A 13,504-nucleotide genomic window follows, 5' to 3' on the forward strand; every position below is an offset into this window, starting at 1 on the left:
ATGCGGGAGTCTCTGGCCGCAGAGGCTCGCGCTAGGGAGGACCCCGCTGGTCACATGGTGGGCGGCAAGAGCGGGTGGGTGGCTGCTCTGGGGAGTCAGAGTGGTCAAGCCCCGTGAATACATGCCAAATATATGGTCTAGCGCCGAGTGTGAGATGGGCAGGAGACAGACCCTGGATGCCACCGGGGTGTTGAGTCCACAACTGTGACCTTGGCCTGGACCCGTCTTCCCAGCCAGCCCACAAAGCCCCACAACCCTCCTCGCAGGTGCCCGCCCCCCATCACCAGCTTCTCTTGCCTTGTTTCCTGCACCAGCCTCCCCAGTGCGTCGGCCTTGTGGCTACAGAGGGCCCGTCTACAACCTACAGGCCACCATTCAGCAGACACAGACAGCAGATGGCCCCTGCATCGGGGGCTGCCAGTCGGGAGGGACACTCTACACAGGAACAGGGACAGTAGCATGTAGGGACTGGCAGGTGAGTGGATTCACAGGGGCTGAAGTGCAAGCATCTCTGCGCACAGCTGTCCAGTCCTCAGCCTGTACACTGGCCCTCCCCACACCATCTCACTCCCATTGTCCCCTCCCCTCCCCCCCTCTCTCCCCTCCTAGGACTTCTCTCAGCCACCTCTGCCCCCTCTAGCCTGGCGCCCACCTGCCTGTGCTTCTCACATGGAGGGGATGCCCAGCAAGTTCTGGAGAATTAAGGAATTAAGGCAGAGCAGGTCTGAGATATGGGCATTGTCTGGGTGGAGGTCAGGTTCTGCCCATCCAAGCATGAGTTTGCCATGGCAACGACCTGCCTCCCCCATCGTGGCCCCTGCCCTGGTGGAGGGTCGCCCCCTTCCCCATCAGCCCGTCACATGCCTGCATCCTCTGTTACCAGCTGGTAATCCCGTGTGGTTTTTACTCCTGTGCTCATGAATAGAAGAGCTAGAGAAGAGCAGGCATGAGCCCTTCCCAGGGCCCTGTGCCCACCCCCACACCTCCCACTCACTTGCAGAGAGCTGCCCTGGGCCTCCCCTGGAATCTGCCGGCCGTGCCACCCACTCCCATTAACACCCACCATCACTGTCAAGGCCTCACCGCCGAGGCTCCGCTTGGCCGTGACTGCCTTGCAGCCGGTGTGGGGAATGCAGACCCCTGACCTGGACAGCTCATTAACCCCTCTTCTCTCCCCGCCCTTGACCACACAGTGTCACTCCCCTCCAGACCTGACATTTTGTCTCCCCTCTGCCCGGCACCGTCCAAACCCTTCCCATACTCACAGCCCCCAAACCAGCCACCGGGGCCTGTCAGCTTTCTGTCCTGACAGCTTCTGGAATCTACCCCCTGTCATCCCCACCGGAGCCTTGTCAGCCTTGGGGCTGACTGTTGCTGCTGCTGCCCCCCTGACACCCTGCCTCTAGCACCCGCTCTCCGTAATGGTGGCCGGAGACATCCTGCACGACTATGCTGTATGTGTTCTCACCTGGGTGTTAAGCCCAGACTCTTCCCTGGAGTATTCAAGGCTCCTCCTGGATGGCCCCTGCCAACCTCTCTTGGAGCCCAGCCCCCACCCCCGAGCTTGGTGTTTCCCAGACACACCAGGCTGTCTCCTGCCTCTGTGCCCAGCACGGGCTGTGCCTATCGCTCCGGATGCTTCCTCTCCACAGATGAGCTGCAGTATTGCTTGTCTGGGGAGACATCTCTGACCCTTTCTCCCCACCCACATCTCCCTGGGCCTCAAGACCCCATGCCTCCTGAGGGTCCTTGCCTGCACCGTATCACACGCATTGTCCTTCTCTGTTTGCAGGTCTGTCTCCTGTCTTGAATCAGGTTCTGCAGAAGGAGAGCTGGAGGCAGGGTTGAAGAACAAGCGGTTTACTGGGGAATGGCTCTCAGGAGACACACGAGGGAGGGGGGTTTGCAGAGCAAGTAGCCTCTCGATGTGGCCTGGTCCAGGGGGCTCTAGACCCTGACTGCACTGCTGAGCTGTCCCCCTGAGGCCAGGGGACCAGCCTTTTGTAACCCTGAGGCAGCCAGTCATTGAATATAGGTGGGAGGGCTTGTAACTTCCGGGGGAGATGGCTCCCATCAGCCAGGGGAAGCCATCACTCCCACAGCAGAGACTGATGGGTCCACAGGCCGGCAAAAGGGGTCTGGCAACAGCATCTGCCACACGCCATGGGCAAGTGGGACCTCGAACACATTTCTTAAGAAACGAAGGATATGTAGGTTCTGGGCCTGTCCAGCACTGGCCTTCCCTGAACCCACAGCTGTGCTGCTGCTCATGGAGAAGGTGCTGCCCTGAGTCTCCATTTCAGGGGGTGGAGGGAGGCCCAGACATCCACCCACCTCCTGGGGAAGGTGAGACCCTCACTCAGGTCTCCTAGCTGCCTGACCTTGCAGATGGGAGCTTGAGCCAGTGTTCTCTGGCTCCCTCATTTCACAGCCTGGAAGAAAGAGGCTCAAAGGGGTGAAGTGACTCCATGAAGGTCAAGCAGCTTGTGAAGGGAGGAGCTGGCATGCAAAACCAGATCTGAGCCACTCCCCGTCTGCTTCCTTCCCCCAATGTGTGAACGGCCTTGGAGCTAAGCCCGTCCTGCCCACCATAAGAGACTGGCAAGCCCAGGGTCATCTCTCTACCCTGCGACGACACTCAGCTGAAGTCAGGGTCCCCAGAGGCTGCATCTGGCATTCACAAGAGTTGGGAGGCCCACGCATGTATTTTTGCATATAATTTGCATAATAATTGCATCTGGTTTGCATGTGTCCACATTGAGGCCCCGTCAGTACAATTTGTAAGTTGCTTTTTAAGCAACTCTCACTCAATAGAAGTCTACCCAGGCTTTATAGAGTCTAGTTTCCATGATTTCTGGAGTCTCTCCCAGGCCCTCACCTTGAGTATGCACATCTACCCACCCCCGGGGCCTGGAGAAGCCCTGCTTCTGCCCTAGCTGGAAGCGGTCACTCCAAACTCCTGCCCCGAAACGCGTGTGGACTTGACAGTAACTGTTTTTGATGGTGTGGGTGTAATCAAAATGCTCACTGGGCTCTGAGCAGGCTGATGTTTATGTTGGGGAGAGAGTGAGCCCCAGGGAAAGAGCCTTTCTACACAGAACTTCCAAAAGTGGCCCCTTTTAAGGAGGCTGAGCTGTGCACTCAGGAGAAAGGAGATGGGGTGGGGTGGTGGGCAAGGGACAGAGTGATAGTGGAGTCAGGAGCACATACCCTAGGGCTGCTGCCACCACCAGTTACCTGGGGAGTGGGGGATATGCTTCCCTTTGTCACAGGGGGCTCATCTGTAGCAAGAAGGGCTTATGCCAGAGAGCTGGTCATTCCAGTGCTTTCCATTCCTGTCTCTTTTCAGGGAACTACATTCCATCAAACTTGGTGAAGCTCTCAATGATCTCATTGCAAGGCCTTGATAAAGCGGGAGAACCTCCTGGGTAAGGTGGAAGGAGCCTGGAGAGGGGAGAGAAACCTCCTTGGAGTCTGAGAAATGCATGGAGGTAGGGAAGGTGGGTGGGTTGCCAAACACCAGAGTCCTGCGCTAACTTACCAGCGGGCAAGCCTGCCTCTCTGCAGCTTCCAGGGATCCGTCTCTCATCCTCTCCACCCCCAGGTGCCCGTTCTTTCCCTCTGCCCCAGGAAGCCCACAGAGGAAGGGGGGAGGGGAAGCGGTAGTGTCTGGAGGGCCCTCACTCCTGCTCCCCCACCGTGCCACTCCTTGATGGACCCAAAATGCAAGGCTACACGTCTCCCTGCCCAGGGTTATCTGGTCTTCCTGATGGCATCCTCCGTTCTTCCTGAAGGGAGAGGGGGCACATCTGTCACCAAGGGCTAGTGAAGGTTGGAAAAGTATGCTTCTGCGTGTGTGTATGGAAGTGGTGTGTGTGTGTGTGTGAGACAGAACGTGTCTGGATATGCGTGTGCATATCCCTGTGAACAGAAATCATGATTCTGCATGTGGCCCCTTAGCCCTCCTCAATCCAGGAGTAGAGACTCCAGGCTGAGTAGGGGGAGGACATGACTGTCTCCCTCCCCTGCCTTGAGCTTCCCTAGACTTCCTGTCTGGCAGATGCAAAGCGTCCTCCTCATCTGTGGGGGAGACCCAGACTCTGGCCGGATCCCACCAAGACCCTGAGCATCCCTGCCGATGTCCTCCTCTCCACCCCAGGATGGGGCCTCAGGGCTGGCTCCCGAAATTGTTCCAGTTAAAGAGGGTGTTTGATGTCAGCCACCTGGGAAAAAGGGAGGTAGGATCCAACTGTTCCTTCAGCCCCTTGTTACGTGGCCTTTTCCAAGTTCAGACAGGGTCCAGCCTCCTCCCTCTGAGTTGTGGGCCCCACATCTGGGCTGGGAAGGGAGTGAGAGGCAGGGCTGGGGCCCCTTGGTAAAGGGGGGTCACAGCTCCCGTAGCATGCAGGGGTGTGTGTGTGGGGGGGTGTTCTTCCAGGGCCACCTGGGCTGTGCTGCCAGGCATGAGAACTGGCCCAGCCTGGGCTCAGGAGCCCAGCTCTGTTCATGTCCCACCTAGACATCTCTCACTTTCTGAGAAGTGGAAGTTCAGTGGTTGCAGGATCAAGAGCATGTTGTAGATCCCGTGTGCCTTCCCCCCAGCAGATGGATATCTCTGCTAAAGAGAATATAATAGTACATTCGGGGGATTTGTGTCAGAGCATAAAAGGCTGGCTGAGGCATCCTTCACAGGGTTCAAAAACCCATTCGAGCTAGCTCAGGTGAGGTGGGGTATTGGAAGCAGACAGGGGAAGCCAATTACCAAATGGCTCCTCCCACACCTCTCCCTGAGTGAGCACCTGTCTCACTGTGGGCTGAGGAGCACCACATAGCTCCTCGATTCGACCTGACTCTCTTCTGGCAAACTCTCTTCCTTAGCTTCCCTGTAAGTCCCACACAGCTATGGCCACAGCATGCCATGGTCTGTCCTTTCACCACCCCTCAGGGACCCTGGAGTGGACCCCCCAATTCATGTCTACTTTGAACTTTAGAACATGACCTTGCTTGGAGATCGGGTCTTTGCAGGTGTACTTAGTTAAGATGAGCTCATACTGGATTAGACTGGGCCCTAAATCCAACCACCAGTGTCCTTCTGAGAAGAGGAGAGGACACAGAGACCCAGAGAAAAAGGCCCTGTAGAGACACAAGGGAGGAGACCACATGAAGACCACATGATTCAGTGAGTGCTACAGCTCCAAGCCCAGGAGTGCCCGGAGCCAGTGAGGCTGGAAGAGGCAGAGAATTCCTCCTTAGAGTCTGGAGGGAGTGTGGTCTTGCTACACCTGATTTCAGGCTTTAATCACCAGGATTGTGGGGAAGTGAATTTCCGTTCTTTCAAGCCCCCAAGTTTGTGGCAGTTTGTTACGGCAGCCCTAGGAATCAAATAGACCAGGAAACTCCCCACCTGGAGGCTGGATCCCTTTGGCCTGTGTACCAAAGCTTAGGAGAGGGAACAATTGGTCCATTTTGGTCAGGTGCCTGCCTCCCCCGCCAGAGACCCACAAGCCACTGTACTATGGCTGGGATTGGGCAGGGGGCATAGGTGTGAATGTCAGTGCTGCCCCCATTTCACACCCTTATATCATCACTTTAATCAAAGGCTGTGGATTCACATCTCAGGTTGCAGGAAGGTCTCTCCTGCGATGCCTCAGAGTTCTCTGCCTTCCACACACCTATCAGCTACTTGGGTAAAGACAGAAGGCTGCAGTTCCCTGTGTGGATGAGACAGGCAGGAAGAAATGCCACCCTGTTGGATGACAGAATCGGGATTCAAGAGGCTCTTTGCAGGTTAGAAGGCCATCAAGATGATGGTGAATGAGAATGATGGTAAAGGCCAACAACTGTTGCCTTCCAAGAGTCCGTTTCACAAGGGAAATAAGGCGAAGCCTGCCTTAACAGCAGCTCCTTGTGAAAAAGACCCAAAGGATTTCTTTGACTGGTTGCTAATAGTGAACCAGTGCGTGGTCCAGCTGGCTAAAAGCTTTAGTTGCACAAAGAGAAACAGAGCATCCTTGCGGGGCTGGAGAGGCGAGGGGGTGTTGGGGCTCCGTGCACCCCATACCTAAGAGAGAGAAAGCACGGACCCCACCAGGGAACCAGAGGGACGACCTGGCCACCCACTGGGCAGCAGGGAGAGGTTAAGATGCCCCAGGGAGGGGTCAGCACAGCTATCAGTTGTCCTGGCCACCGGTGCAGAGAAGGCACAGCTAGCCAACAGGGACCTTCTGGAACCTATTCCATGGAGGTGGCTGCGGAGATGTTGCTGGTGCGCCCCTAACACGGTCATCTCCTCTCCAGAGCTGAGGCATGCAAGGGTTTTTAAGACCCGTGTGCCCCGCGGGTGGGCCGTTCCGGGGTGGGGGAGGGGGCGCCCCAGGGGTCTGGCTCTGCTTCCCTGTCGTGCACGCGGGCAACGGCGGTAGACGGGTGCATTCGGGGGCCACCCCAGGGCGCGACGGCCCGCGCCCCTGCCCCCCCGGGGCTGCTCCTTTCTTAACCTCTCGCTTGCAGGCGGCCCCTCGGGCGTCACCNGGCGGGCGCCCCACGCTCCGGGAGGCTGCGGGGCTGGCGAAGAAAAATAAGCCTAGGGGGCCTGGCGCGGCGGCTGGGACCTGGCAGTGCCCGCGGAAACCTTTCCAGCGAAGTAACATTTTCCAGCTGCGCTGTGTGCAAACTCCCGACGCAAGCCGACCAGGTGGAGGGAGCGGAGGGAGGATGGTGGGCGCGAGGCACACGCGGGAATCCCCCACGCCCTTGCCACCCCCCGCATCCCCCTTCTCTCCCCTGCCCCGCTAGGTAGGAGATGGAGCCGAGTGCTCTGCAGCCCGCCCCCTCCGGAGGTTAGCCTGACCCCGGCCACCCCTTGGGAACCCCAGCGTGTTTGGGCCACAGAACTGATGGGGGCGCCTGGGTCCCGGGCTTGTGTTTTGGCTCCAGAGCCCAATAGCAGTCCATGGGTGGTTGGCTTATGCCAGGCAGCCACCTCCCCAGCCCTCGTAACCTGTAAGGGTGGCTCCTGCCTCACCCCTGCCTCAGCTTCTGGTCTTCAGTAGCCAGTGGCTTGGGAACTGGCCCCAGTCAGGTGAGTTAGGGGCTCTGCCTGGGGTGCTGGCTGAATTGTATCGTAGGAGAGTGCTCAGCCCATAGATGACACTCAGTGGGCCTGGCACATCAGAGCAGGCTTCCTGGAGGAGGCAGTACAAGAAGTGATCAGAGACTGAGAAACCCGGAGCAAAGGCAGGGACTGGAAACTCCAAGGTGGCATGTATTTCCCCAGGAGTCAGGGAAGGAAGGAGGAGGAGTGTGGTCTCAAAGGCACTGAGGCACTAAGTTGAGATCTCAGAAGGACTGAATGCCAAGATAAGGAGTTGAGAGCCAGTGAAGAAGTTGGAGGAGGGTGAGAATATGGCAAGGCCCTTGTTGGGGAATCCAGGGAGGGAGGGCAGAGGCCAGACCACAGGAAAGGCAGCCCCCAGTTCACTACAGTGCTTAGCCCAGTGGCCAACCATTTAGGGAGTCTGGGTCTGACCGACCAGCAGTGGGTCTAGACCCCAGGCCGGGGCCCTGGCCTCCAGGACGAGGAGCAGGAACAGAAGAGAGATGGGAAACTGGTCCCCTAGGGAAGCCTACAGATGGGGAGGAGGGTTTAAGAGCCTCAGTGGGCCTGGCTCAGGCCAGAATTTCAAGGATGCTGTTCCCCCTTACAGGGCCCTCTGCGCCTACGTGGTGCACAGGAATGTGACCTGTGTCCTACAGGAGGGAGCAGACAGCTATGTGAAGGCTGAGTACCGGCAGTGTGGATGGGGGCCCAAGTGCCCCGGGACAGTCATGTAAGTGCACCCCCGTGCCACCCACTCAGGACTGCTGGGCATGGGCCCCAGGCCTGCCTTCCCCCGAGAGCTGCAGCCAGCCCCACGAGGGGCTGTGCCTCCTAGGACTCCACAGAGCCCATTACCGGGCTCCCACGCAGGCTGTCGGGTGGGGGTGGGGAGGAGACATAGGTTCAGGTCAGGGCCCACAGGGGGACCAAGGGAGGGTTCCCAGAAGAGACACAGAATAAGGCACGAAGACGCAGGGGAGGCAGAGGGGGCTGGAGGTGAACAGAAAGGGCAGGGGTCACACTGATAATGGTTGATGCCAAAGGGGCTCTGGGAAGACCCAGGAAGGGCCGTGGTGACTGTGGGAAAGGCGGGACAGGGGTGAGGGATGGAAGCCCGATTGCCGGGGCCGGGGCCAGACAGACGGGGCCGTGCGAGGATACGTCAGGCTGTGCCCAGGTGTGAGGCACAGGTCTGTACTTGGAGAGGTGGAAGTGCACGTCTGGAAACAAACCCACTTGCTCCAGTGTGTCAGTGGGTAGACATGTACGTGGCTGAGCAGGTGGAGGAGGGGCCCTGGTGAGCCCTGCCCTGCACCCCTGGGCCTTCCCTTTTGTGTTCAGAATCAGAGACGCCATCCACCAGCCTGGGTGGCCAGAGCTGAGTTCCCAGAGCAAGCTACAGAGGAGTAGACAGAACTGAGGGGCCAGATGGGGGCAAGAGGGGCCCCTGCTCACTGGGAAGGCTGTGCACCCCAGCTCCAGGGCAGTATAACCCCCAACCACGGAGGAAGGGCTGAGGTCATGCCAGAATTCTTCCAGGTACCGCCAAAGCCGGAGTGGAACTTCTACGGGCAGCATGAGCTCAAGGGGATCCAAAGTGGTTTCGGGGACACTGGGGCTAAGTCCCTGCTAGTGTCCTCCCCAAGGCAAACAGGATGGGGTGGGGCTTCAGCTGCACCTGCTCCTTAACCCTTCTCTGAAGCCCTAGGCCTTCCTCCTCCCCACTGCCCTTGTCGCCATATGCACAGAAAAGGGAAGCTGGTGGTGGTGTAGAGGTGGGGAGATAATCCAGATCTTGTGCTGAGAGGCAGGAGCCTCAGGCCACAGGTACAGGGCCACGCCCTCTCCCCCTCCCCCATCCCACCCAGGTACCGCACAGTGCTCAGACCCAGATACAAGGTCGGCTACAAGACAGTGACGGACCTCGCCTGGCGGTGCTGTCCTGGCCTCACTGGAGAGGGCTGCCCCGAGCACCTCACAGACCATGGGGCCACCCCAGCCCAGCCAGAGCCTGGGCCCCAGATTCCCTCGGGGCAGCTGGGCCCGGCACCCCGGCCGCCTTCTTCTAGCAGAACGGCTTCCAGCCCCTATGGTGAGTCTGCCCAGAGGAGACCCTGCCGGGTGATCAGGTTTTTTCTGGGCGGTGGGGAGGGGATCGACCTGGGCGGCCTGAGCTCTGGCAGGGCCGGGGAGGGTGCGTCTCATGCTGAGCTTGTGGGAGGGCTCCCAGAGCCCCTTCCAAAGCTGAGAGAGCTGTGCTCAGTGGGAAGGTCAGCTTGGAACAGGAAATCTCTCGGGTGGCCTGGCCACAGGACAAGCTGAGGGAGGCAGGCCAGCCATGCCCCTGGGGTGCTCTCGTCTGTTCCAGGAAGGAAAGGCCCAGGGATGTTCGGTGAGCGGCTGGAACGCTTGGAGGGCGATGTCCAGCGCCTGGCACAAGCATATGGTGCCCTCAGTGGCCTGGTGGCCAGCCACGAGGACCCCAGCAGGATGACCGGTGGTCCTCGGGCTCCCGCTGCCCCTGTGGGCTTTGGGATCATCTCTGAGGGGTTTGGGAAGCCCAGAGACAGAGCTGGAGGGCCACTCCCACCTCCCCTGGATGAGATCTTGAGCAAGGTGACAGAGGTGAGCAACACGCTCCGGACCAAGGTGCAGCTGCTGGACAAGGTGCATGGGCTGGCGCTGGGTCACGAGGCGCACCTACAGCGGCTGCGGGAGGCCCCTCCATCCCCGCTCACCTCCCTGGCACTTCTGGACGAGTACGTGGACCAACGGCTGCACCGACTGTGGGGGAGCCTACTGGATGGCTTCGAGCAGAAGCTGCAAGGGGTCCAGAGTTCCTGCGACCTGCGGGTACAGGAGGTGCGGCAGCAGTGTGAGGAGGGCCAAGCAGCCAGCCAGCGGCTGCACCAGAGCCTGGATGGCCGGGAGCTGGCCCTGCGCCGGGAGCTGTCACAGCTCGGGACCAGGCTGCAGGGCCTGAGCATGGCCGGCGGGGGTGGCTGCTGCAGCCGGCTGACCTTGATCAGCGCCCGCGTGGACAACCTTGAGAGGAACCTACAGGCGGTCACTGAGGCCCAGAGGGGCCATAGCCCCCTCACCAGGGATGAGCTGGAGCGGCTTTCTGCTGCCATGCTCCAAGGGGGTGCCGACCGGCTGCTGGAGGGCCTGGAGACCCTCAATGGGACGGAGGGTGGAGCGAGAGGCTGCTGCCTGGGGGCAGAGGAGGGGGGATGGGATGTGAACAGCTTCAGGACCCTGCTGGAAGAGCGAGTGCAGAGCCTAGAGGAGCGCCTGGTGATGCTGGCTGGGGAGCTGAGCCATGACAGCGTCCCACCGGGCAGGTCGGCCCGGCCCCTGGTGCAGACGGAGCTGGCGGTATTGGAGCAGCGGCTGGTTTCGCTGGAGACCTCGTGTACCCCCAGCACCACCTCGGCCATCCTGGACAACCTCGCAGCAGAAGTGAAGACCTGGCAGAGCCGGAGCGAGGCCCTCCTGCGCCAGGTGGCCAGCCACGCAGCCCTGCTCCGGCAGCTCAACGGCACCGTGGCCGAGGTCCAGGAGCAGCTGGCAGAAGCCACGGGCAGCTCGCTCCAAGGCGAGATCACCCTGCTCAAGGTCAATCTGAACTCAGTGAGCAAGTCGCTCACGGGCCTCAGCGACTCCGTCAGCCAGTACTCCGATGCCTTCTTGGCGGCCAACTCCTCCCTGGATGAGCGAGAACGCAAGGTGGAGGCAGAGGTGCACGCCATCCAGGAACAAGTCAGCAGCCAGGGCTCTCGGCTTCAGGCGGGCCAGAGGCAGGTCCTGAGCCTGAGGGGGCAGCTGGAGCAACTCAAGGCCGGGGTGGCCGATGTGGCTGGCGGGCTGAGCCGCTGCCGGGACACAGCCCAGGACCTGCAGCACGTGCTGGGCCGCTTCGACCAGAGGGTGGCTCAGGTGGAGGGTGCCTGCGGGAGGCTGGGCCTGCTGGCTGTGGGCCCCGACCGCCAGCCCGCCGACTCCCTCAGGCCCAGGGAAGGCCTGTGGGGCTACGTGGACCAGCTGAACCGCACACTGGCTCAGCATGCACAGGACATCGCCCGCCTCCGGGACGACCTCCTGGACTGCCGGGCCCAGCTGGCCGAGCAGGTGCGGCCCCGGCAAGCCAACTAGGCAGGCCAGACAGGACACACCCCTGGACCCCACCGCCCCTGGGGATGACCCTCCAGAGCCCAGCCTTGCCCAGCAGTGTCTCCCAGCCTCCCCTGGCCAGCGTGGATGCCACTTCAGAGGCCACGGAAAGAATAGTTGTGGTCCAGCTCCATATGACTGTCCCAGCCACCAAAATCCACACTGAGTGCTGTCCCAGCTGGACAATTCAACATCGTGGTCAAGGCAAGGACATCATGCCTGAAGGCCAGGGTGGACCTAACTGACCTCACAATCCAGTGTGCAAATTGTCCCTCTGCAGATGCACCAGGGTCCGCACTTGTACAAAGACCTACAGGCCCAGTCACAGGCCGTGACCTGTCCACATCTCCCTTTGTCCCCAGGCCATAGCCCCCAGCCTGTGGAGGCTTCTGGTTCCCTTGCCCCCGTGGCTTCTCTCCCTAGCTGTCTGGGCTCAGTTTCTGCAGGAAGGTGGTGCCCACTGGCACCGTCCTCATACCTGGCAGCTTCCAGGATATGGTTTCTGAACCAAGGACGAGAGGTTTCCACTGGCCCTGGTCCTTCGGGACAGAACAGAAACACAAAGACTCAGCTGAGAGAGTTCTTTTTATTTCTTTTGACCCTCGCCTCAGGTGAGGGCTTAGGCAGCTGTAGATTCCCTGAGAAAAAGGACAGGGTCCAGGCTCTGTTTAGAGACCCCACCCCAATTCATCCTTTCCCTTCTCTTTCCCAAAAGTGCTTCAGGGCCTCTGGTCCCCACACTCTCCCCTCCTTTCCATCTCCCCCTCCCCCCTCCCCCAGGTTAGAGCCTCTCTTCAGAGAATAGCCCTCATAAATATCATGGCCTGAATGAGGCCAGACTCTGAACAGGAGGCCACAGGAGAGAAAGGCCTCCAGGCCCAGTTTCCAGCACCCCAGTGAAACCCCAGCCCCTCCTGGATGTTCACTAAGAGAAATTCAGGTAGGGCACCATTACAAGATAACCTGACATGGGACATGGGACAGCCAGCATGCAGAGTTCCCAGAGGCCCCGATGCCCATCTCTGCTGAAGCTCTTGGCCTCAGTTCCCCCACAGCAGCCCGGGTCTTTCTGTGCTGTGTTGCAGGTCCCATGGTCCTGCCTTCTGGTTTCTTCCCTCCACTGTGGTGCTGTTGGGGGAGGGCAGGCCTGGATTAAAGCTTGTCATCCATCTGAAGGTATTTTCTTCCCCAAGGACAGCAGGGAAGGCTGCACCACTGGGCCCCTCATCCCTGTACGAGCGTGCCCAGCAGCTCTGTGGGCACTGAACTGACCGGCAGAGTCTAGGGAGGGTGGGCAGGGTTTGGGGCTGTGTCCTTAGGGGAGGTGCTCAGAGGAACAAGGGCAGCAGCTGGGTACAGGCTAGGCCAAGTGGGAGTCACAGGCCCTCAGCCCTTGCACTGCCCCGGAGTCCTGTTGCTGGCCAAGTATCCCGGCCTGGGGTGTGCTGAGGTACCAGGGAGAGTGTGAGGTCTGGCTGAAGAGCTATGGGAAGGGGCCGGGGTTATGGAAGGCTCTGGCTTCAGAGGGTGTGGTCCATGCTGTGCAGATGGGACTCAGCCACTCTCCACTGCTGCTGCCAGCCCTTTCCCATGCCTATGGGTCTCAAGCCTCATGGGGCTGCCCTCTTCTCCCTGTCATATCAGGAGTGGGGACAACATACCAGGGTGGCAGGGACAGAGATGTCAAGGGCATGGAGAATCCTGTAAGGGCCCGGGTGACAGTCGCTTAAGTGCTACAGGCCAGGGCCATGCTGAGGCCTGGGGCAGCTGCCCCCACCTTTTGCAGCCCAGCTGGCAAAGGCGGGAGACAGGACAGGGAGGAGGGAGGGTCTCTGTAGCTGCCAATCAGCCCTCAGCCCCCTCCTCCCCTTCAGTGGACTGGCTCTGTGGTCCCCAGCTTCCGGCGTCCCACTCCCTGGGACACCCACTCCCTGGGACACCTGGCCAGGGAGGAGGGGGCGGCCGGGGCAGGTTCAGGCCAGTGCATCAAAGTCCACAGTAGCCAGTGGCTCCCGCCAGTAGCAGCAGTTGCTGTATTCAGGGTGGGCCAGGTCTGTGCTGGGGCCACGGGCCACGGGCGGGAAGAGGAGCTCGACCACCTCACCGAGCCGCTCGTACCTGTGGGGAGAAGAGCAGCGCTGAGAGCCTGAGCTGCCACCAGGCCCCAGCCCCCATCAATGGGGCAGAGACTGCATCCTGCCTGGGAGCCCTGGGTGGAACTGGGGCCCAGGG

General features: G+C 60.2%; 2 protein-coding genes across 4 annotated transcripts in view; one reads left to right on the forward strand and one right to left on the reverse strand.

Moving 5' to 3' along the window:
- On the forward strand, nt 1–12,441 carry EMILIN3 (elastin microfibril interfacer 3). Its single transcript, XM_077778880.1, has 7 exons — nt 1–74; nt 346–475; nt 1,407–1,454; nt 7,036–7,081; nt 7,673–7,829; nt 8,968–9,191; nt 9,468–12,441. Exons 1-7 carry the CDS (start codon nt 1–3, stop codon nt 11,252–11,254), a joined length of 2,466 nt encoding a protein of 821 aa, XP_077635006.1. The 3' UTR covers nt 11,255–12,441.
- LPIN3 (lipin 3) overlaps nt 12,413–13,504 on the reverse strand; it is a 16,766-nt gene continuing 15,674 nt past the window's right edge. For all 3 annotated transcript variants that reach the window (XM_077778853.1, XM_077778852.1, XM_077778851.1), the window contains one exon: nt 12,413–13,390. In XM_077778853.1, coding sequence (XP_077634979.1) covers nt 13,246–13,390 — 145 coding nt within the window. In that variant the 3' untranslated portion in view covers nt 12,413–13,245. The remainder of the gene's footprint in view (nt 13,391–13,504) is intronic.

This window comes from Crocuta crocuta, unplaced genomic scaffold, assembly GCF_008692635.1.
Source record: "Crocuta crocuta isolate KB4526 unplaced genomic scaffold, BGI_CrCroc_1.0 scaffold248, whole genome shotgun sequence".
Taxonomy (NCBI): Eukaryota; Metazoa; Chordata; class Mammalia; order Carnivora; family Hyaenidae; genus Crocuta; species Crocuta crocuta.

Coding starts and splice junctions, on each gene's coding strand:
- EMILIN3 (XM_077778880.1), top strand. CDS start 1: ATGCGGGAGTCTCTGGCCGCAGAGGCTCGCGCTAGGGAGGACCCCGCT. Junction 7,082..7,672: donor TGGGAACTGGCCCCAGTCAG/GTGAGTTAGGGG, acceptor GGCCTGGCTCAG/GCCAGAATTTCAAGGATGCT. Junction 9,192..9,467: donor AACGGCTTCCAGCCCCTATG/GTGAGTCTGCCC, acceptor CGTCTGTTCCAG/GAAGGAAAGGCCCAGGGATG.